A 22,555-nucleotide genomic window follows, 5' to 3' on the forward strand; every position below is an offset into this window, starting at 1 on the left:
AAAAAATAATAATTAATTACTCGACAATTTTTCGTGAAAATAAATTGAAGTGAATCTGTTCGGTCAGTAAAAATTCCATTCCCCAGGGCTCACCATCACCCCAGTTAATTATTCCATCCCAATCATCCCCTCGGTATGAAAGTCACGTTATCACGTTCCTAATGAAGAGACTCAGGAGATGGTCCGAGTGCACCCAGCAAACCGCGGAAGCCAATCGGTTCATTTCGTGTACCACACAGGCACGTCAAGTTAATTCACGTTGTCGCTCAATCGCCCCTGTTCTCCCGCCCCCGGTTAGCGTGTTTCACACCCCCGTGACTCGTCAATAAGCCGAACAGTCCGATACACTTTGCAATAAAATGGTACTTCAGTCCGATTAACAACGAAGACAGCCGTCAGAATAGCACATTCGTGCAACAGGTGTTCAGGTAAAATACCAGGGGATACCTGGAGGGGGTCAACAAACTCTCGAGTCTCATTTGCCTGATATATTTACGAAGGGCTGTGGCTTTAATACCGAGGGTGGTATATCCCCGACAGATGCCTCGAGTAAAGCTTTGTACCGTGTCACTGTGTGCACCCAGTGAATTATCTATCGTGCTCATGCTGCTTTATCACTTATTGATCGTAATTGATATCGCATCGTGTGCAGGGTAAATAATCGACGAAGCTATTTTTGTCAGGAATTTTATTGTTAATATTTGACGAATGTTTTGACTCAGCGATATGTACAAAAATTAATTTATCCCGCCCAGGACGAAAGCCAGAAGCCCAAAGGTCCTTCGTGGCTATTTTTTAGAAACTGGAAAACGTTTAAATGAAGTGTAAAAATTGTTAGAATAAATTTCGATTTTCCCGGACGATTTTCAACGTCGAAAAAATGTTTTAAAAAATCTATATGGAATATAACAAATACCTCGTCGCATCAATCCCTCCAAAAATGTCCCTTGACCTCTGTTACCCATATTCCCCTCGATGTTACGCAGAATAAAAATAAATATGTTGAACGCCCCTCATAAATATTCACCCACAAATTTTCGGTACATGTAAAATGCATGCGTGTTGAGATTGAATTTGAAACGAGGATAAAATGAATTTAAATATCATGCCAGACTGACGGTTGACGTGAATCCCTTCATTTTGAGGTGCCCCGTGCGACAAGAACTGGATTTAAAAATTTTATTCCACCGGTGCATGATTTCTTCCACCGCTATTTTTATAGGAACCCTCGATTTTTAAAGTTAAAGACTCTAAACAAATCCAGTAAGTAGGTGTTGCACTTATCGATCGTAACGGCGGTTCATTTTCCCGGTTGCGGGTCAGACATGCAACGCGACTTTGGCACAATGACCCCATATGAATAGGTCGTTGCAGTCAACTTTAACCATCGATCCTCGATCCATATATTTTTTTTTTTCCACCCCTTCCCTTCCTCGTGGATAACCGCATGCGCCCAGTATTGTACCTAAACCAGTTACACGTACCAACGTGGTGGAAGGTAAGAAGAGGGTCGTCCGGGGCTCGTTCGAGAAGGCAGCGCGTGATCGCGTGCTTGCGGGAGACAATCGGTGGGGAGTGTTCTCGTCGATCCATCAACCCTGGGAAACGAGACCGGATGGAGGTCTTACTCGAGATGTCCTGGTGGCAGGGTAGGGGCCTTTCCGATTCACTGCACACGAGAAACTTCTTTGATCGACATTTATTGCACTGAATAGGCACTTGCGCGTAATATATTTCATTGTAAAACAGATAATTTATTGTTTAATAGATGCATGGGGTGAATGAGAATGAATGGTAGCAGAAATGACAGGGGAAGATGGATGGAGGTTAAATTGTCAGGATTTTAGGGTTGAAAATATTTTTGATAACTCGAGGAATTTATCCTGGGACTTCTGCACGATTGGAACTCCCTTAAAACTAATTAGCTCTTCCCTGTCCTCGGGTTTAATAATTTTTCAACAATAACTTAACGAAAACCCATTCCACTGTGTCTATCAACCCCAAATTTGCAGAAATATCAGCAAGAAGGAAAGAGATAAATTCTGGGAAGTTATCACTGACATTGAGTAATCAAAGTAATAAAAGTAAACGTTCACTGCGCCATTCCTCCAGCTTCGGAAGATCCAATCGCGCCCATTCATTCGTTTGCGAGGAAATTAAATGTCAAACGCAGGCAGATCGCTCAGCCCTCAATTCCCATTCACTTTTCATTCCAACGGTTTTTTTTATTTATGTATTTTTGCAGAGAGCGCGGGTGAAGATGAGGAGAGTCTCGCGGGTGAAGGTGTCGTCACGCATCTCACCATGACAACGAGGGTATCGGGGATGGGTAGTCCAGCGCCCGGTGGTTATCACCGTGGCATAGCCGGTGGCCACCACAATAATCAGCATGTGACATTTGATCCTGAAGCGCAACCAACCATGCTATATCCAACCACCAGTCTTCTGGAGAGACCTGATATTATTGATAAAAAAGTCAAGGTCAGTATTTCACGTGCTTAATGCAAAAAAATTATTTATTTAATTCCATAAACTCATGAACAATACTGTAGGTTTTATAATAATTTCAAGTGGGAATTTTATTTCATTTTCTGAAAGTCCTTTTCAACATTTTCCCGATTTTTTCCATAATTGATAAACCCCGAGCCTTTTGTCACCGAATAAAATTATATCCACGATAAATCCTCTGATTATTCTGCGTTGAGCAGATCCTCAGAACTGTCCAGTACCTCATAAATGTCCGGGAACGGGTTCAGTGATAAACGAAATAAATGAGAAAAGTTCAATTGCATTGAAGTGCACGTGATGAGCTTATTTTCACATTATATTGCGAATAAAGTGGAATGTGATTTATTCTCCACGTCTCGTGTAAACGAGAAAAACTCCACTCCATCCGTAATAACCCTGGCATTGTACATCGTTAATAAAATCCCCTGAATTTCCCGGAAAATGATTTTAAATGTGATTTAAGGGAAAAAGGTCAATGGCATTTCAAACATCACTGAAAATTGAATGAAAAAATTTGGTGGCCCTGAGGAAGGCGTTAAATTCGCAATTAAACTGAATCGTCCAATCAAATAATAGATAAATTAAATATATTATCTTCAACAATAAATAAAATATATTGAAGGCAGTGGACGTAAATGAAAGGACTTCCATGGAATTGAATGGCACGTGATGACGTTAATTCCACATAACATTGCGAATAAAGTGGAATGTGATTTATTTCCCACGTCCCGCGTAAACGAGACAAGCACCACTCCATTCGCAATAATGCAGACATGGTACCTGGAACAAGATGACACTCAGTCCCCTCCCACTACGTGAATTGACCTGCCATCCTGAGCGGAGAAAAAAAAATAAACTGAAGAAAAGACTGTTCCACTTCTTTTTCCCCCTGTGCTTTCATTGTTCCGTCATTCGTTTCGATCTCAATGACCTGTTAAGTAACACTGTGTAAGCCCCATTGAATAAACCTCATGCCCTATAAATAGCTGTGAGGAGCTTCAAGAAAAATAACGAAGGGAATTCTACTTACTTCCGAGTGGAAAGAGCTACGGGAAAATTGGGAAAGGCAAAATCCCGTTGTTCTCCGCTAATTCTCCTTTGCCTTATTACTCTTCCACTAATTTCAATGACCTGTTAAGTAATACCAAGTAGAAGTCTCATTAACTCTGCCCCACATTCCACGTGATCCAGGGAGTGCGATTTTTTTGTCCCTTTTAATTTTAAACTCGGACGGCCCGTTATCATTTATTCAACTAAAGCATTTTTATAATTTATGAACATATTTTATTCGCACTTAAAATTTTTTTTTCAAATTTTTACTCCGCAGTATATTTTGTGGATATTACCGACAATTTGGCGGTTGAAAACTTCCTTTTTAGCTCGTTTTTCAGACAATAAAAAAATTCTAATAGCGCTCCCCACAAATAATTAACTCCCCCTAGTTCACAATCATCCACTAATTTCAATGACCTGTCATTTAACTCGAGCACCCAGCCGCCATGTTTTTTTCCAGTAAGAAGACATGAGGCGTGGCGCGATTAAGCCCCTTGAGACTGTCGCGACGTAACATGAAGTGAAGGAAAACGATAAAGAGGGTGGTAAAATGGTCGGCATATCACGGGGATGAGATGAGTGTGTGGTATCAGGAGTGAGAGAGAGAGAGAATTGTAACGCGACATCCGACAAGGCCACTAGTGTTTGCCCTGCCGCTCCCCGGACAATTGTCCGATGGCCGGCCACACCCTCATGTACAACAGTCCCTCGACAGCCCTCTCTTTCATTCCACCATCCTAAATCCAACCTTTTCATCCTGAAAATCGCGGGAGCCTCGAGGGTGCCCTCATTTCACGTGCGTGGGTTGCAAAACGACTTATTTACGCAGGACATGAGGGCGAGTGCGTATTATCTCAGGGGGTTGGAGAGGGGAGGGGACAGGATCGATGGAGATAGTGAGGACATATGAGGGCAGCAACAGGTGGTGATTTTCACGTTTCCTTCTTTCCAATTATGAAGATGGGAGAAATACAGATGTTGGAGGGAAAGTTGAGAAGTTGAACTGTCTGATGTTGTCCTGGGAGTATTGCAGGGGGGATTAGAGGGTGATGAGAAAGGGGTGGAGGGCCCAGTGGGTTCGGTAAATGACTTGAAGAATTTTCCGAGTTCAAATGGAGTTGGCAGAATTATTTACTACGATTGTCTCAGGGATGCATTGCCGTGAGGTTCAGTTACTTTTCGAGAGTTTAATTGGCCTGTCGAGGGATAGTGGTGATGATAGGTGGATTTGGGGGGGGGATTGTGGGTCAACGGGTCAGGGAGAGGGGTTCGGACACTGGGTTGGGGTGTTTGAGGGCTAAATTTCGGGATTCGCTATTTTAGGGAGGTGAATTGAGGGTTTACTCTTCTCTCAAAAAAATTGTATGCCACAGGTAATTATCACAGCATCACAATTAATTTTGTATTAACCAGAATTAATGTAAATTTATCTAATGAATTATTTTATATGATTTATGTGATAAAGTTCTAGTGAGTCACACAGTGATAATAATTTTCATACAAACTACCTCTCGAAACGCTGAAATATTAAAAGTCAATTAGTCCCTCGGGCATTTTCCACGCTCTACGTAAATTAAAATGCATGAATTGGCTTGATTTCAGAGACAAAGTATTCACGGTATGATGGAGGAGGAGAATGTTGTCCGACCCCACCAGGAGATCGCCAGTCTCTCACTGGCTGAGAAGAAATATCTCTTGGCAGTGGAGCGAGGCGATGTCGCCTCAGTCAGACGGTAATTTACTTCGTATTTGACTTTCTACAGTTTCAACTTAACGATGCTAAATTATACCGGCTGAATGCCTAGACAAATAAAAACAAATAATGGTAATATTCCAGGATGCTACAGAAAGCTATGGAGGACAAGTCGATAAATATGAACTGCGTTGACCCGCTGGGTAGGTCTGCACTGCTCATGGCAATTGACAATGAGAATCTAGAGATGGTGGAACTTCTCATAAAGTATCAAGTCGATACCAAGGATGCACTGTTGCATGCTATATCTGAGGAGTTTGTGGAGGCTGTTGAGGTACTTCTCGAGCACGAGGAGACCCTTCACAGGGATGGCAAGCCCCACGTAAGCAGCCCGGCTGTATCGTCCGCTTGTCATATGACAGTTCGTAGCTTGTTATCTGTTCACATTGATTTAAGGATATTTGGGCATTGCTGTAATTATTTATTTAATATTCCACATGAAATATTGAGGAGGATTATTTAAAAGTTGAGGGAGAGTAGGAGTCATGTTCAGGGAAGACAGAGTCGGTTCAATTTCGGGGCGAACAAATTATGAGATTTATTATTTCAGGAAAGCAGCAGAAGCAGTAATTTTTGAAAATAATTTTCGAGGGAATAATTTAAGTTAAATGCACAGGTTGAGTGGTCACAAAGAAGGGGTGTTCATTAAAGCCGAATAGCGAGTTTAACGAATCGAAAGGGAAATTTAAATAAAACTACACATTCGGCGCATAAATTAAATTCTGCTGTTGGTCAGCACCTTCTGCGAGATGCGCAGGTTAAATTTGCTTGTGGTCCTCTCCATTCATTTTAATCATATTTTCCTCTCCTGTAGTTCAAGTGAATCATGCAGTTTTCGTAACGGTGAAAATGTTGAGTTAAAACATTAGTTTTCCGAAAGCTTCTGGCGAAGAAAATTGAGTAACAAAATTACGTATCGCGCTGTAGGATGTAGTGTCACAATTATGATTATCTGTGGATAATCATATATAGAGAATATAAATAGGCATCCGCAGGCCGGATATTCCCGTAGGATGTGAATTTCCGGCTTCATTAAGAAATTCCTTTCCCTAGAACTGTGAAGACACTGGAAATATGTCTTGGAACGTCTTAGAATTGGTTCCTGAAATTTGATAGGGACACATTCCGAGATTCCTCAAATACTTCCTGCCCAAACATCTTTAAAGACCCTTATACTCACCCTCATGGAGAGAAACCCTCGATAAAAATAAAAAGAGAGAAATGTTGTTTGAAAAATTTTCCGGGGGCTTTGCAATTTTTACTGAATCTTTCTCTCCATGTATGAAACCCTTTCATAACTGCACAAGAAAAACGATGAGGAAAATTCCACCCCAAGGATTAATTACACCAATAATTCCCCATACGTTTTAATTGTTTCAAATCATAGAGTAAACCCTTAGAAAAATAAAACAAGAATTAAATGCTTATCAGAAGAAAAAGCCACGAGGAAATATCAACCCTCGCTTACTCTATTTCATCCCTCGAGCGAGGATAAACTAAAAAATAAAACGAGAACTAATTTCTTCTTATCACACGAAAAACGACGGGGGAAAATCGACCGTCTTCATTTTATCCCTTTTAAGAGTATTTTCTCGTTAAAAGGGAATAAATTCAGGAAAATGATGAAGATGGGGATGAAATAACTCTAGTCTGGAGATGAATAGCGAAAATCCGTCGCAAGTGAGATTTTTCCCATCCCCCAGACAAGAAAAATCCTTGAAGAAAAAACAGGAACTGATTTCTTACATTTTTCCATGTGCAGTGCACTGTGCTTTTAGTGTTCAATGTGTAGTCATAGCTCCCTCACGAATTTGCACGCCACCTCCTCGTCATTCCCTCCATCTCTACGCAAATCTTATTCATTGCATCGACTGAATTACTATTCACTTATACAGATAAATGCATAAATTCAACAGTTGTAAATTGGAATGATGATGAAAGAAATACCACTTGACATGCCTGAAGCACCTTCTTTTATCCGTCTGAATATTTAAATTTAACATTCTTGAAAATAATAATCATGAATTCAGAGCTGGGAGGCTCTCGATCCAGACACAGCGACATTCACCCCCGACATCACGCCTTTAATACTCTCGGCTCATCGTGACAACTATGAAATCATAAAAATTCTTCTGGACAGAGGCTCAGTACTGCCGATGCCTCACGACGTGCGTTGTGGGTCAGTTAAACATAAATTTATTATTCATTTATTATTAAAATCGCATTTATGATTTCAATCGCGAAGGACCGGTCAAAATGGGCATTTTTTATTCTCGTGCATGAGATGGTAACAATATCGGTTCGTAAACTTTTGAAACCGCTATACAGCGGGCATTGCCACAGGACGCGATCGATCTCGTCGTCTCCATAACCGCACGGACGTAGTGACGATGCGATTATACGAATTCGTTCCAGTGACTTTGCTAAACTAAACTGTTCGGCTCTGGCCTTATTAACTCAAGGAATTAATTCCCCAGGTATTTTTTGCCCTCAAATCAGCGCTTTTATCACCTATCACTACGACAAATAAGATTTATTTTCATCGACTTGGAACAATTGTTAAAAAAACCGGTACCGACGATCCCTGCGGCGCAACTCGGGAAATTTATTTTTCTGACAAAAAATATATATTTCTATGATAAGAATTAAAAAGTGCCCATTTACCCTCTTTCCCCCAATTTTTCGTGGACTAATGGCCAGATCTATGCAGCAAGCCCCAACCCCAATTAACAATTACCCCATGAAACAGATGCGACGAATGTGTAACATCGAGAATGGAGGATTCTCTGAGGCACTCGAGGAGTCGTATAAACGCCTACAGGGCACTGGCCTCACCCTCCCTCATAGCCCTGTCTTCCAAGGATCCAATTCTAACGGCTTTTGAGCTCTCCTGGGAGCTGCGTCGATTGTCCTTTCTCGAGCACGAATTCAAATGCGAATACCAGGTGTGGTTATTCAGTATGCACTCAACTGCATTACACAAACGTTGAAAATCCATTTACATAGTGCTTTGTGTGTGTGTCTCTCTGATCGCAGGAACTCCGACGCCAGTGCCAGGACTTTGCAACAGCACTCCTGGATCACACTAGGAGTTCTTACGAGCTGGAAGTGCTACTCAATCATGATCCAACGGGACCAGCCTTCGAGCACGGCGAGAGAATGCATTTGAATCGGCTGAAATTGGCCATCAAACTCAGACAGAAAAAAGTAATGATCGGAAATTATTTCTTTTTTTCTCCCTTTATATCTCTCCTACCCCTGGAGCAAGTACGGGGAGTGAATAGGCGGTCCTTTTGCTTAATTGAGCTTTACGTTCATTTGCGAATGGGGGAGGTACATTTACTATTCTATTTGCAGTTTGTTGCACACCCCAATGTCCAGCAATTACTGGCCTCCATTTGGTACGAGGGCCTCCCTGGCTTTCGTCGCAAGAACATGGTATTACAGGCCCTCGAAATTGTACGTATTGGAATTCTATTTCCATTTCTCAGTGTCGCGTATATAATTGCACCCCACAGTGTCTTCGGTCAGACAATGAGAAAGCCCTTTATCAAATTCATCTGTCATTCGGCGTCGTACTTCCTATTTCTCTGTAAGTTTAACTCATTGTTGACTTTATTCAGTAAATCGTGTCAACATTATGTCAGTAATTGTTAAGAGAAATTCATTAATTCCATCGGGAATTTCATTGAGTATAAATTGGTCAAGTGGTTCCATCACTGGACGCATCCCATTAATAGCATTCGCCGCAGTTCCGACGGTTTATTTTAGCTCCTCTAATGTTTAAAAACAGCTAGCATTGCATATATACTTGACGTATCGAGGTGCACTTTCAAGTCTGAAATAAAATTCTCGCAAAGCAATAATTTCTGACATAATGTTTGAAATTCCACGGCATCACCGAGAATCATCCTGATATTTATTTTGAAACATCCAGTCATGCTGATTCTCGCCAGTCAGAGAATAGAATCAGTGATAGGTCTGTGGATGGGTCAGGACATTGACGAGCACGAGCCAGAGTCTAAAAGAGGTGCTGCACCAACACTAGTCGAATGGTATTGATCCACTACAAAGAATAATTGAAATACTGAACCATCAATTTACGTAATTTATACAATAGACGTAACACAATTGGCATTATTGTATCTTTCATTGCATAAAAGGTTCATCTTGGCATGGGTATCGGGTCTCATTTGGTCCGAGGTGAAGCAGCTCTGGGATGTGGGACTCGAGGAGTATGTCAATGACATGTGGAATGTCATTGATTTTGTTACAAATTCGCTGTACGTTGCGACAGTTGCACTACGAATAGTCGCACATTTTCGAGTTCAAGAGGAGAACAGGGGACAACAGCCAGGATCAATCGTGGAACTCCAGAGGGAGCAGTGGGACACGTGGGACCCGATGCTCATATCCGAGGGACTGTTCTCAGCTGCCAACATCTTCAGGTAAATAAACATCACGTGTGCATAATACAAATGATGATTCATGGTCTCGGGGGATAAAAACATGAGGATGTTACCAGTGTGAAATATTAACCATTGTAATAAGACTTCATGATCAACATAATTGTTGATGTCTAGCTCCCTGAAGCTTGTCTACATATTCTCGGTGAATCCCCACCTCGGGCCCCTGCAAGTGTCCTTATCTAGAATGGTGATGGACATTATGAAATTTTTCTTCCTCTTCGTTCTCGTCTTATTTGCATTCTCCTGTGGTGAGTGGTACGTCGTTGGAAAAAATCTTATTCACACTGTCTCATGAATTTATTTCAATGGATATTTCGTATTCTTTCGTCAAGGTTTGAATCAACTGCTGTGGTATTACGCTCACATGGAGAAGAAGAGATGTCCATCAGTGACACTACCTGCTCACAACAATACCGCCCCCAACAGCGATACCAATGCCTGCATTGTCTGGAGAAGATTCGCCAAGTGAGTTACATGAAAAAGTTGTTCTCATCTGTGATGTGAATACAATCAATCACTCATCGAGTTATCTTTTGCAGTCTGTTTGAAACAACGCAGACACTTTTCTGGGCAGTATTTGGCCTTATTGATCTTGAGAGCTTCGAACTCGATGGTATCAAGGTGTTCACGAGATTCTGGGGTATGCTGATGTTCGGTACTTACTCCGTCATCAACATAGTGGTGCTCTTGAATCTTCTCATAGCTATGATGAATCACTCCTACCAACTCATCTCCGTGAGTCTCATCTTTTATCCATTCGTCGTATTTTATGTTTTGTGTGCTTTTTCACGCCCGTCTTTCATCTTCATCCATCTCCCTAATGCGTCAATGCAACTTTTTGTGAACAATTTTTTTTTTCCTTCCGTCTTGTATGACACCTCGTGTTATTGCGAATAGGAGCGTGCGGACGTCGAGTGGAAGTTTGCGAGGAGTAAACTGTGGATCAGTTACTTCGAGGAGGGGGGTACTGTGCCACCACCTTTCAATATTATTCCCACGCCGAAGAGCTTGTGGTACATTGGCCAGTGGATACACAAAAAGTTTTGCGGCCATAGCAGAGCTGCTAAGAAGGAACACATGAGAACTATTCGAGTGAGTGCCCTCATTTCTATTGATACATTAGCCTTTTTATTCCCAAGAGCGGACTGGGAGAAACCCTCCCTCCGTGAGATCTTGCGAGCTTTTAATTATTCACTCCTCACCACTTTTGCTAATTAAAATTAGGTTGTAAGGTCCCATTCGCACGACAAAAAGAGAAACTATCATTTGTCTCCCATATCAGAGATGAATTGGACAAATTACCACATTCCCCTCCTAGACGAGGGTGAAGCTCATCAAGATGTATTGACTTTCAGCGAAAAGCTCAACAAGCCAGTGAGCGTGATCTGAGATACCAAGGTATAATGAGAAATCTAGTCCGACGATACGTGACTGTTGAGCAACGAAAGACCGAGGGTGAGGGTGTTACCGAGGATGACGTCAATGAGATAAAGCAAGACATCAGTGCTTTCAGATGTGAACTCATTGAGATATTGAACGCATCGGGAATGAAAACATCAACTAGCTCATCAACCGGTACCGGTGAGCCCCGAGGATTCCCTCCCGCACTCTATCCATCAGTTTTCTCTCTTAGATCCATAGACGTCTTTTAGATAACATATTCTCCGGCTTTTATACCCAATTTTTTTTCCACACGCGTCTCTCGGACAAGATGCTGAATAAATTTGAGGCTTTTCCAGGTGCTGGAGGGAAGAAAAATCGACAGAAGGAGAGGAGATTGATGAAGGGATTCAACATTGCACCGCAGCCCGCCGGCAGTGGTAATCTTCCACCGGTTGCTGAGTGTATTGCGTCGAGGCAGCATGCCCAGCATGATCACAAGACCCGGGAGTTGACGAGCAGTACTCTCAGTGGAATATTCGCACCTGTCACTGCTCTCAAGAAGAGTCCACATCACATCAGCACTAATAGTGTTCCGGCTACTTGTAAGAGGCAGAATAGAACCTCCAGGACTGGCTCCAGGGAGAGGAGATGGGGAACTCTTATCGAAGCTGCTAAAGTTCGATCGAGATTGATAGGTGAGTTGGAAGGGTTCGACAAAAAGTCTTACTCTCCATTAATGGAAGGGCTCATAATCTCATGTCTCCCCGTTGATCGTGTGAATTAAATTCTGGGGGAGGATGAACTCAGAATAAGGAAAATATTCCATCTTCTTTGGTCCTCGCACTTTCGAGAGTGAAAAGATTTTTTGTCGAACCGAAGAACGATCCAAAAGAGCACTGAATGACTTTCAAATTCAGATACCTATGCATCCACAGGAAGATCGCGCTCCGAGGACTCAATGTATCCCCCCGCCTCGGAAGACGGTGGATTCCGATCCGAGGGGTCCTCTGATTCGAAATCCTCCTTGGATGTACCAACAGCTGGTGGCTCTCAGGAAAATCCCCCCAATCCACAGCCGTGTGAGCGGCCAAATAATGTTTTCACGCACAGTCAAGTATTCTCGTCGGCTCTGGCTGCCCTGAGAATGAAGCGGAAAAAATTCTCGGGCTCCAGGGCCTCAACACCAGTCATGACTAGTGGAAATAATTCTGCTGTTGAGAGTATCTCAGCACTGCCGACAGCGAGCTCCGTCAGCTCGGTAATTCAATCTACCAACAAGAGCCAATTGCAGAGGGCCAGCAGTGTACCAGCGAGGAAGATGGATTTAATTTCAAATCAAATTATCTCGGTTAGGTGTCATGATGTCACTCAGAGTCAACAACCGAGCTTGGATACCATGGAGATAACAAGTGTTAGTGAAAGACTTGGTGAGTGTTGATGACAGACAAAATGATAGGTGATTTTGGAGGAAATTTTACGTTTTCACCGATTGAAAATTCGAATTTTTGATGAAACAATCGTAACCTTATGTCACTTTAACAATGTCAAAGCACTAACTTTTTCTCCCATTGGAAAAATATTTGTCATAATATGAAAAGAAAATAAATGCGATGTGTGACTGCAATCGCGAATACTCAGTATTGCGCTGGATAAATAAAATTAATGAATTTTCCTTCCATATTCCAAAGAGGCTGATGACATAAGGGTCGACGTGGAAGCCCTTAGCCCTTCCACAACCGACGAGAGCTTCCCAAGTCAGCCAACCGCCTCGGGTGACACAATCCATACGCAGAGTCTAACAACGAGCATCAAGAGAAACGGTTCAGCAACACAATTGCAGAGGCTCTCGGGTATCGATTCAATTCGCGATGTCACCTCCGGCTGGCTCTGAGGCCATAATCCGACATTTCAATCGACTCGTTGTTCATTCTGTCTCATTTTAATTGGCAACAGGGAATGATAAATACGCTGCAGAAACTAGAATCGCGCTGGCGCATTTCCACTGTTTCTTCGAGGCAATGAGAGTTCATAACGATAATTTTTTTTCTCGTTACACGATGGATAAAAGTATCGTTGTTTTCGTTTCGACATATTGTATTTCCTCACATGCACAAAAGCTCGTGGCCGATCGTTGACATAAATCGAAGGTGAGCTGGGAGAAGATGAAGAGAGAAGGGAGGATTGGTGTCACTTGTATTTGCATTGACAACTGCCAGTTAATTCGAACTGTGTGACGCAGTCATTAAAGTGGTTTTTAGAGGGTTTTTGCCCCCTTCATGTCACTCCCACTCTACGTTCTTTTTTCGAATAAAGAACATTATCGACGATTAACGCAGGGTTCGAGTGGCCTGAGAGTATTTTAATTGGAAATTATCACTATCGAATTTTATCGTACGATTAATCAAACATTTCTCTAGTGAGTTTTACATAGAAAAAATAATGATCGATGACAGGGGGAAGTGAGAAATAATTAACGAATGTTGAACAGGTTTATAAATATAGCTGGTGGATGACCCGTTGTCGTCACGACCAAGTAGCACCAGCTGAATGCATTATTAATCTATCGTATTACCAATAAAAGAGAAATCTAGAATTAACGAACCGAAATAGTAATTTTAATTCAGATGCGAACGCACAATGTGGAACAACATGAATTTCGCGTGTATATTTATCAGAGTTAAGAATGATAAGAGTGGAAATTATAAGGATACCAAAGAATGGAATACCATCAGCCTTTTTATTGCATACTCAACCAAATAAAAAAAAAGTAATGATTAAGGAGAGTAAGTATGTCGTGGCTCAAGTGTATTCATCACCTTGATTAATTAAGTAAGTGCTTCGTAAGTTTTTTTTGCCTTTTGACTTCCTAGAATTGAGTCACTTTAATCACAGGGAGCTAATTGACATCTGGCGCGTCTAGTGAGCTTTTTTGGACAGGGTTTGCCACCATTTTCCGATTCCCTCTGAAAAAAAAAATGAGTGAAGTCAGGTTGACCTGAATATTGCACCAGGCAATCTCTTGTCCTTCACTTTTAATGTTGACAAAGTAGTGACTGTTAAATGCCTTCCGACTCCTCACCTTAATCATCCTGAAGCTGGTGAGCCGACCGCTGCCGCAAGAAACCGAGCAGGGAGTCCAGGGCGACCATTCAGATACCATACAATCCACGGGGGGGAGGGTAGGTTTACTTAGTGGATTCTCCACCCCCGAGGGCTGTTGACCCGTCAACGCGGCTTTAACGACACCACAAGTATTACTGCACTCCTCGAATGTCAGGAAGTTGTTTCTGTTCCCCCTGCATCCCCCGTAACCGAAGGATATGCAATCCAGTCGCTTGGGGTCGAAGGACCATCGTTGGAAGTACCCCCTGCACGGCCCCACGTCTGCCTCCTCCATGCAGACGACCTTCGCTGTTGCCATGTCGAAGGTGCAGTCTGCTTGAGCGAGGCAGGTGCGTTGTTGGAGAAGCTCCACTCGAGAGGAACATTCTGCTTGTCTGGAGGGGTCAACCAGGAGAAGACGCGTTCGTATTTTCACCCCCTTTCCGCAGCTAGCGCTGCAGGGCGACCAGTCCGACCAGTCTGTGACCTGAAGGCAGTTGATGTTGAGGTAATGATGATAATTTGGGAGTTCCATTCGTGATTGGAATGATAATTAATCTCTGAGTAATTTAGACTGACTATTTTTCAATGAATTGGAGACTTATGTTATTATTTTCGTGTGATATTTCGAGCTTTCAAAAGTATTAGCGAAATGAGGATTATTTCTGATCGCTGTAATTGAAAAGAAATTGGCGCAAGTTCGATGCTGAAGTACCTTGCAAGATGGATCAATAACTTCTTCAGTTCCCGGGGCACAAGGAGGTCCGGTGCACTCGACTTTCTCCACTAAACTGACATGAGGGCACTTCTTCCTCCCCATTCTATTATTGAATCTCCTGTTCCTCATCCTGATCCCACTCCCACACGTGGACGAGCACTCGGACCACTCTGTCCACCCGCTGACCTCGCAAATCCCTGGATCGGGAAGTGCAATATTCAGGCTGTCGTCGTCGAGGTCCTCCTCCTCCCCTCTTCAATGATACAAAAATTTAATAAGCTGTAAATGCTGTTCATTGGGTAATTGTTGCGATGACATATTTGTTAATTCACTCACGGGCACTCTGGTACACTAGCGACGCACATTTCCTTGGAGACCAGTTGTCTGTTGCATTGTAGCATTTGTGCTTTCTCGGGCATTAAGTACGAGCGTGTTCTCATTCGCAGACCCTTCCCACACGTAACTGAACAGGGTGACCAGGCAGCGTAATCCGTCGTAGCGCATTCAGCTGAATTTATTTAATCATACAATTACAATTCCGGGCGATTTAAACAGAGCATTAACTCAGTTTCCAAAGCTTATTAACAAGATCATGGACTTAAAGGTAACCAGGTTGAATGAGTAGCGAACAGGTGTAGTATAAAAATATGGAAAATTATGGGACAACAAATAAATCAATAATTTACATTTATAAAATGAATCTTTAGGGCGTGAAAATTTTGCCTTTGATTTATATCACTTCTTACGTCGACTAGTATCTTCTGTGTTCTCAGCAACTTCGAACTGGGACACTTGTTCCTGGAGGGCAGCCTCATCGCATCCTCTCTTGATGACACTCTCCCTCGTGAGATAGAGCCTAGCCAGGGGAATCATCGGCCTACCGCTGGGATCATAGAAGGGTGAACGTGGATCCTCAGGATATAAAGTAGTGATGGGCTTCATTTTTTCCCTCGGTTTAGTCTCTGAATTGGGTGACATATAACTGATACCATTGTCGGTACCCGCGTCCCAGGGATACAGATCAATATTCATTGTCGATATCCATGAGCAATCCTTCTGGCAGAGGTTCAATTTACTGACCCCGACTACCCAATCAGGCGATGGCCCCAGCATTGAGGCGACCGACAGCAGTGGATGCTTACGATCCACCCTGTTAACACAAACGATCCCATAAACTAAACGTTTGGCTTCGATAATGAGTTTCGGTAACTACCTGAAACTAGTTGTGGTGTTGGTGTTGACATTGGGATACCATAGACCAGCGGCCTTGACCAGTGTCCTCAAGTGTTGTGCTTTGACGCGAAGTTCCGCCTCTAATCCCGATGCTGAACCCCACTCGGCCAATTGTCTGAAGCCATCCGTGGAGATGTGTTCCCTGCCCCAGAAGGAAAAACTTGGCTCGTGGGATGCACCAATTACGTCACTGAAGTGCGTTAGCCAACTGGAGAAGGGGAAATCCTTGGGATGCGTCGTATTTGACCAGATGCCCTCCATTATCAACTGGGGGAAATGGTGAATTGAGAACACGTGTGGGGGGGATTTGATAAGGGTCACAATGCGGGGAGGAGGGAGGGGGGGGGAGAATTTATAATCTAGTGGAAGAATCTGGGAACAATTTACCGAATATTTAGCTTCGTCACAAGCACAGCAGCCGCTCCCGTCATCCGATGGCTCCGAAGTCGCCTCGCAGAAGGTCTTCACCAGGTTTCCATCCTCGGCGTACCAGGTCGAGGGGGACTCCATGACCATCGCCGTGAATATAACACAGCCAGAGCCAGCGACTGGAGCCCGCCACATAACTTGCACCTCCACCTTGCCATTATCGGTTATTTCAGAAACGGTGTTGACGCAGTCCTCATCAAATGTTGTTAAGCCGTTGGGGTAGAGTTGAAAGGAGCCCACTTTAGCTACTTGACTATTTGGAGAGTGTTGGGAGTCCACAGATAGTCGGAACCGCGTGAACTCCTGGTGTCGCTCGTGTGTCTGATAACCTACACCATTTCCCTTAGTCTATTTTGTTTATTTTAGATAAACTTTCTAGAGAGGAATTTAATATAAAAGGGTTGGACCATTAACAATTTGAGTTGAATATTCCCTATTAAATCCCATATTTTTCGGTGCAATTATTCTATAAAATTCCTCTCCCGATCCCTTGAATGCTCACCTCGCAGACTAATTGCGTATATCGTATTGGGAATGTACTTGGTGTCCCTTCCACTCGTGAGGATTTTGTATCCACCGTCTCCGGGGGTTCTTCGAGCAGTCGTCAAAGCGGAGTTGGGATGAAGTGGACAACTACTCCTCGTTGACGGAATAATTACGGCCGCAAGGGCCAGCAGCATCCACACCGGCGACATCGCTGAGAGTTCGCTTCAGACTGACTTTGAGCTCACTGAAGACTGAGCTCCTCATTACAATCGCCTAATCAGTCCCATTCAGATGATAATAAGACCGGATGCGCGTGGGACACTTCGTAAACCGGAATTGAAAATATTTTTTACCCTAAATAAATTGCTTGGAATAATCAGTCCAATTACGAGGTATTTTTTTGCAAATATTTCTGTAAAATCAATTGATCCCAAAATTTCGAAAGAAAGATGAGAATGAGATGAGTGATGATCGAAAATGCTGTACGGGTCATGGTAGTCATCGTTATCACTCGGACCCATTGACCCCCTCATGATAAGCAACGGAGCGATGGGAACGTGTGTCGGTGTTAGATCTCTGCGTCGTAAAACTCTCGATTCCGACGTCGAGGGAATTTTATCGAGACTGTCGTCAACCAAGAAGACACTTTAAAAATCATATTCCCCAATCTCTTGCATTGTTGTCGTTATCGCACCATGAAATCCCGCGCTCTTGCGCGACTGTACGCTGGCGTCATCTACGAGAAGATGCGCCTGCGCATGGATTTATCGACCGGGCGACGCGCGACTCTCCCTCCACTTTGACAAGTAAATTGTGTCCCCTCAGTTGCATCTACCGTGTCGCAACAATCTGTCTTTTATCAACGACGCAATTTTTTCATTTTTCGAGTGCCCAAAATCCCTCCGAAGACGGGAAAAATTTTAATTTCACCGGTAAAATGTTATTCCAAAATTGAGGGAATCGTTGAGCCAACGGAACAGGTGCGCTAACGCGAGAATTGGACGGGTGATGACGACGAGATGCTGTAGCTGAGAGTCAATGAAAGAGTGAAGGGGATTGATCTGAAAGGTTGACTAATTAGAGTGGAAAATGGCAAGTCTAGCCGGCAGCTCCGGGGGCTTTCCCCGGGCCCCGACAATGCTCGAACAGCTGCTGGAGGAGATCAACTTCCAGAGGACCAAGGAGATGAGACAGCTGCTCAAGGACGGTACGTCAATCATCGATTGTTTACAGACACGAATTTCAAGCCCCTCTACAATCAGGGACTAAAAATATCGATGAACTTATCGGAAAAATGAAGCACGAGTTATTCAAATCGTGAGGCGTTGAGTCATTCGGCTTTTTGTATCGATCACCTCTCTGACTTGATTGTGTGTGTGACTCACTGCGTCGACGCAGGTACAACACCTGTGTTTTTATCACTCCCTCAATGAATTAATACTTTCAGATTCCGGATTTGTGATGCTGCAGGGGACGACCTACTGGACAGACCTGTTTGTCCGTCACTTTCTCTTTCAGGCTGAGCACACCATCGACGGCGATGATCTCCTCTTCTTTGTCCGGAAAAAACACATTAAGACGTCGTCTCGTTACGTACCGAAGTTCGAGACTGAGGTCGATGTCTTCAGGAAGGACAGCAAGAAGTTGCCCATTGGTGATCCTGATATAGACTGGGAGGAGACTGTTTACCTGAATCTCGTCGTTCACCAGTTTGATTACACCCTTACGCTGGCCATTTGTACCAGGACTAGTCCCAAGGAACTGCAAGTCAGTTGTCCACGTTGTCATTATCAATTATCAACCCATGAACAATTAAACCGAAAGAACGTCTCTTTATATTTTAATCATAAACATTGTCATGTGTTGATTAGTCACGTTCGTCTCCTTGGAGATATCGTAATTCGTCGTATCGTCTTCAGGTACTCAGACGCCACTCGCAGAAGGTCTACGCGAGCCCCAGTCGACGTAGAATGGACGCCAAGGGAGACCTCGAGGAGATGACTTATCCGCACATTTGCTTCATGGTTGATAACTTTGACGAAGTATTCTGTGATATTTTAGTTAGGGACGGAGAGATGGTGTGCGTTGAACTGGTGGCTTCGGATCGAGAGGGAGCGGTACAGGGGGTCATCTTCCTCGGGTCCATCCGGTATGATGCGTTGAAGAAGGTCTACGACGCGAGGGTAAGCTCACATTAGCTATCTTGAGTTCTTCCTTCACGTGATCCAACGTTTCTCCTGCAGTCGAGTCTCAGCACCAAAATGGCGCAACGAATGACGTTCGGGCTCTTCTCCGGGGCGTCTTCTCAGCGCGTCGAGTTCGTCCGCATGAAAGGACCCCAAGGTAATTGTCCTCATGGTCTCGTTCGTTCGTTAAAGCCTCTACTTTCCCGTTGATAGCGGACGTCCAGGACTTTGGAAGATCTGCTGACCCATTTGGTCTCCAGTTGCTGAAGTAATTGATCAATTAACCACTCGGATCTCTTTCAACAGGTAAAGGGCACGCTGAGATGGCGGTGACGAAGCCAAAGGGTTCCGGGGCCGAAACCCCGACGTCAGAGCCCGGCTACTCCGTCACAGACGCCCTCTGGGATGCTGACTGGGACGACGCCGAAGAGCTCTTCATGTATCGTCACCAGAGACGACTCTCCGATCCAAGTTCAAACCTCAATAATTTTGTTCGCGGTGGCTGGCGGACGAAGCCGGATCAGTGTGCATCGAAAGCGCGATCGGAGAACGAGGGTCTCGACTCCATGGCCAATGGGCTCAATGAAATCGAGGCTGGGGACGTGCGTGACGGTAATTACCCATCACCAAAACGTGAATGACATTTTTATTGAGCACGATCCGAGGGGCAATGGGAGGAAGCGTACACACACTATTACCCTTTGATGATTAACTTGATGATCTGTTTGACGATTAGTATGGAATTCGATTTCAGTGATGAAGTGGTCAAGGACAGTATTTTTAATTGAATTTTTTTTATTGGAAGTTTTAAAAAAATCATTGCGTCGTTTAACTACTTCAATGCTGATGTTCTATGCATGCGCATTGTCTCCCCCAGCTAGTATCCATCATTGAAAAGAGCTGCATGCTCCCAGTAATACTGAGCCACCCAGGGGAGCGGAGAAGGTAGAAATGCGCACGAGTGACGACGAAACGAAAAAAATAATCCGGAGACGTATTTTCCAAATAACTGGAAACAAATAGTTGAATTCTTTCTTCTTCTCTCTCGATAGATCCTCATGTCCCCAGCAAAACCCAAGTGACTAAAATCCCAAAACTCCCACACACTCGCCAAATTTAATAAAAAAAAAACGTTAATCCACCCGGAATAGGGTGTCCGTCACAAGTGGCGAAAAAAAAAAATTGCCAAATTTCCTTTGTAGCTAAAGAACAGGCAAGCAGCTGGGGCGGCCGGGTCGCGTCGTCATTGCGCCCTGGACGCAAAGATAATCGGAGGAGTCCACGCGTGAGGAGACGCGGCTCCTCTAGGGAACGAAGTGACGAGAGGGACCGGATTGAGAGTAATTGTGACAATGAAAATTGTCCATCGCCGAGACGTTACGCCGGTGAGTCGGGGAATTGTTGTTTAGGTCACCCACGTGGGGGTTAACGAATAAAAAAAAAAACGATATGAGATTAACGTGGGGTGATGTAGGAACACCGAAGCGTCGTCAGCGTCACAAGACGCATCATCATATCGAGGTGGGCAGTGAGTCGCTGCTGGTTACCACTGGTGACAATCTTACCGAGGACAACGTCATGCAAAAGCTGGACACGGGAGCTATTCTGGTGAACGGAAAGGAGGAGCTGCCCCTGGGTTATGGGGAGAGCGAGGACAATGCCTTTGTCAATCAGAGATTACCCAATTACAAGGAGAACGGGGACGCGCGAGGATTCTTATCGTCGGACGGAAATACCGATGAGTCACTTCGCCGAAGACACCGGGCACGTCATCACAGACCCCGTCGCTACTTCAGCGATGACGAGCTCTTCGGAGTAGTCGGTAGAAAGAGCGAGGGTGTCGTTGACGCCGAGTCCAATGGCAGGACCGACACCGACGACGACAATCATCCGCGAATATCGCCGAAGGACAAGAACGCCAATGCGAGAATATCGAAACAACTGGACAGCTGTCAGAGACAATGTGCGACCCTGCCGAGGAGGCGCCGAAGAAGGGCCCTGTCCGGCAGCGTCATCGGGAATCATCCACTTCCACCCCATCGGGTTACCCCAGATGGAACGGCCATCTATTACTGGTGTGAGTTCCCGCGCCGCCCCGGCTCTCAGGGTAATTTCATAAAGCAGAAACCCCGTTAAATGACCTTGATTCATCATCAACTTGACCCATGGGCGATATCCTCACTTCCCCCGCGTCTGAGTGTCGTCACTCGTTCGATTTCTACTGGTATCGTCAGTCGAATTGTCATTTCATTTTTAATATTTATAATGATGAATTTTATTCTACAGCTTCCTCTACGTTGCTCACTGTTATTCTTTGGATCATTAATGGTTTTGTTAATTTGATCAGGCACTAATTAAGCACCATTCAGTCTCTTCTGGTATCAAGCATCAATCATTAATTGTGGTTAACGTATTTTTAATTTTTTTTTCATCGATTCCGTTTGGTTACATGTTATGCGCTGTTTTGAATTCTTATCGTCGCAGTTTTTTTTGTTGGGTTTATTGATAAATGGCTGGAATGGTTGTTTCTGAATCTCGATATGCGAGAGGTAACGGGCACTCTTGCGCGGGGAATACCGAGGTTACTGGCCCGGGTCAAATTATGAATTTGATGTGGATTTTTTTTTTCTCGGAAGTTTGGTGGAGATAATTTGTAATGAGGGCTTTGTTGGTTGAACAGAGCTGGATGACGGGGCTTATAATCCATTGTGGACAATGAGGGGGTTCACGCAGACGTTTCACTTCTGGAAGGAGACCAGGAGGGCACAATCGGTTCCATTGAATGCATTTTTAACGTACATCACTTTGCCCTGGTGGAGCATAGCCAAAGGTCAGTGGAAACATGATGATAAAAAATACGGGAATTTCGGGGAGAGGTGACCGGCCATTTTCATACAATAAAAATGAACCCCTGAATTTTTGGGCCTTTTGGTTGCAGACATATTGGACCACCGAGAGGATCCCATTTTGACATTCTAATGATCGGCCGTAACCACTGGATTTGAATTTTTTTAACTGGACAGGAAGTACTGTCGGCCCTCAGGGGGACCGGAATGTTGACTAAACATTTACCTTCGGATTCTCGCGACCACCAGGTGAAGCCGTCAACTTGTACAAAGTACTACTCAATGCAACCGTCGATCCATTATTTCATGTAAAAATTCGATCAATACACGTGATTTTGTTTGTATGCAAGAGTTTATCTTTGCACACCCTACCACATCCACATCCGCTT

The 22,555-nt window shown here is 43.9% G+C and overlaps 3 protein-coding genes across 6 annotated transcripts in view; 2 read left to right on the plus strand and 1 right to left on the minus strand.

Moving 5' to 3' along the window:
• Positions 1–13,743, plus strand: part of LOC135167455 (transient receptor potential-gamma protein) — a 33,675-nt gene extending 19,932 nt beyond the window's left edge. For 2 of the 4 annotated variants that reach the window (XM_064130669.1, XM_064130672.1), the window contains exons 3-19: positions 2,246–2,481; positions 5,164–5,294; positions 5,399–5,675; positions 7,345–7,493; positions 8,064–8,259; positions 8,351–8,521; positions 8,672–8,906; positions 9,252–9,369; positions 9,478–9,762; positions 9,898–10,031; positions 10,116–10,248; positions 10,323–10,518; positions 10,681–10,875; positions 11,139–11,364; positions 11,523–11,861; positions 12,084–12,593; positions 12,855–13,743. In XM_064130669.1, coding sequence (XP_063986739.1) covers positions 2,246–2,481; positions 5,164–5,294; positions 5,399–5,675; positions 7,345–7,493; positions 8,064–8,259; positions 8,351–8,521; positions 8,672–8,906; positions 9,252–9,369; positions 9,478–9,762; positions 9,898–10,031; positions 10,116–10,248; positions 10,323–10,518; positions 10,681–10,875; positions 11,139–11,364; positions 11,523–11,861; positions 12,084–12,593; positions 12,855–13,057 — 3,734 coding nt within the window. In that variant the 3' untranslated portion in view covers positions 13,058–13,743. The remainder of the gene's footprint in view (positions 1–2,245; positions 2,482–5,163; positions 5,295–5,398; positions 5,676–7,344; positions 7,494–8,063; positions 8,260–8,350; positions 8,522–8,671; positions 8,907–9,251; positions 9,370–9,477; positions 9,763–9,897; positions 10,032–10,115; positions 10,249–10,322; positions 10,519–10,680; positions 10,876–11,138; positions 11,365–11,522; positions 11,862–12,083; positions 12,594–12,854) is intronic. The other 2 variants (XM_064130670.1, XM_064130671.1) reach the window with 2 other exon arrangements.
• A 141-nt stretch (positions 13,744–13,884) lies between these two features.
• LOC135167456 (spondin-1) lies at positions 13,885–17,551 on the minus strand. Its single transcript, XM_064130673.1, has 8 exons — positions 17,151–17,551; positions 16,607–16,977; positions 16,200–16,486; positions 15,733–16,136; positions 15,323–15,494; positions 14,984–15,239; positions 14,246–14,755; positions 13,885–14,129 (listed from the first exon to the last, which is right to left on the minus strand). Exons 1-8 carry the CDS (start codon positions 17,341–17,343, stop codon positions 14,049–14,051), a joined length of 2,274 nt encoding a protein of 757 aa, XP_063986743.1. The 5' UTR covers positions 17,344–17,551; the 3' UTR covers positions 13,885–14,048.
• Positions 17,552–17,921: 370 nt separating this feature from the next.
• LOC135167457 (uncharacterized) lies at positions 17,922–22,510 on the plus strand. Its single transcript, XM_064130674.1, has 9 exons — positions 17,922–18,341; positions 18,582–18,901; positions 19,054–19,317; positions 19,378–19,477; positions 19,627–19,932; positions 20,523–20,705; positions 20,795–21,427; positions 22,001–22,150; positions 22,259–22,510. The coding sequence occupies exons 1-9, from the start codon at positions 18,224–18,226 to the stop codon at positions 22,297–22,299; spliced, it is 2,115 nt and encodes a 704-aa protein (XP_063986744.1). The 5' UTR covers positions 17,922–18,223; the 3' UTR covers positions 22,300–22,510.
• The last annotated feature ends 45 nt before the right edge of the window (positions 22,511–22,555 follow it).

The sequence above is a fragment of the Diachasmimorpha longicaudata genome, chromosome 11, assembly GCF_034640455.1.
Source record: "Diachasmimorpha longicaudata isolate KC_UGA_2023 chromosome 11, iyDiaLong2, whole genome shotgun sequence".
Classification (NCBI taxonomy): Eukaryota; Metazoa; Arthropoda; class Insecta; order Hymenoptera; family Braconidae; genus Diachasmimorpha; species Diachasmimorpha longicaudata.

Bases quoted from the DNA above. Each gene is read 5' to 3' on its own strand.
- LOC135167456 (XM_064130673.1), bottom strand. From the start codon at position 17,343: ATGTCGCCGGTGTGGATGCTGCTGGCCCTTGCGGCCGTAATTATTCCG. The intron at 16,487-16,606 runs GTAAATTGTTCC...CATTTCCCCCAG, and splicing joins GTGACGAAGCTAAATATTCG to TTGATAATGGAGGGCATCTG. The intron at 15,240-15,322 runs GTGAGTGAATTA...GTATCATTGAAG, and splicing joins GCTAGTGTACCAGAGTGCCC to AGGGGAGGAGGAGGACCTCG.
- LOC135167457 (XM_064130674.1), top strand. From the start codon at position 18,224: ATGGCAAGTCTAGCCGGCAGCTCCGGGGGCTTTCCCCGGGCCCCGACA. The intron at 18,342-18,581 runs GTACGTCAATCA...TAATACTTTCAG, and splicing joins GAGACAGCTGCTCAAGGACG to ATTCCGGATTTGTGATGCTG. The intron at 21,428-22,000 runs GTAATTTCATAA...TTGGTTGAACAG, and splicing joins GCGCCGCCCCGGCTCTCAGG to AGCTGGATGACGGGGCTTAT.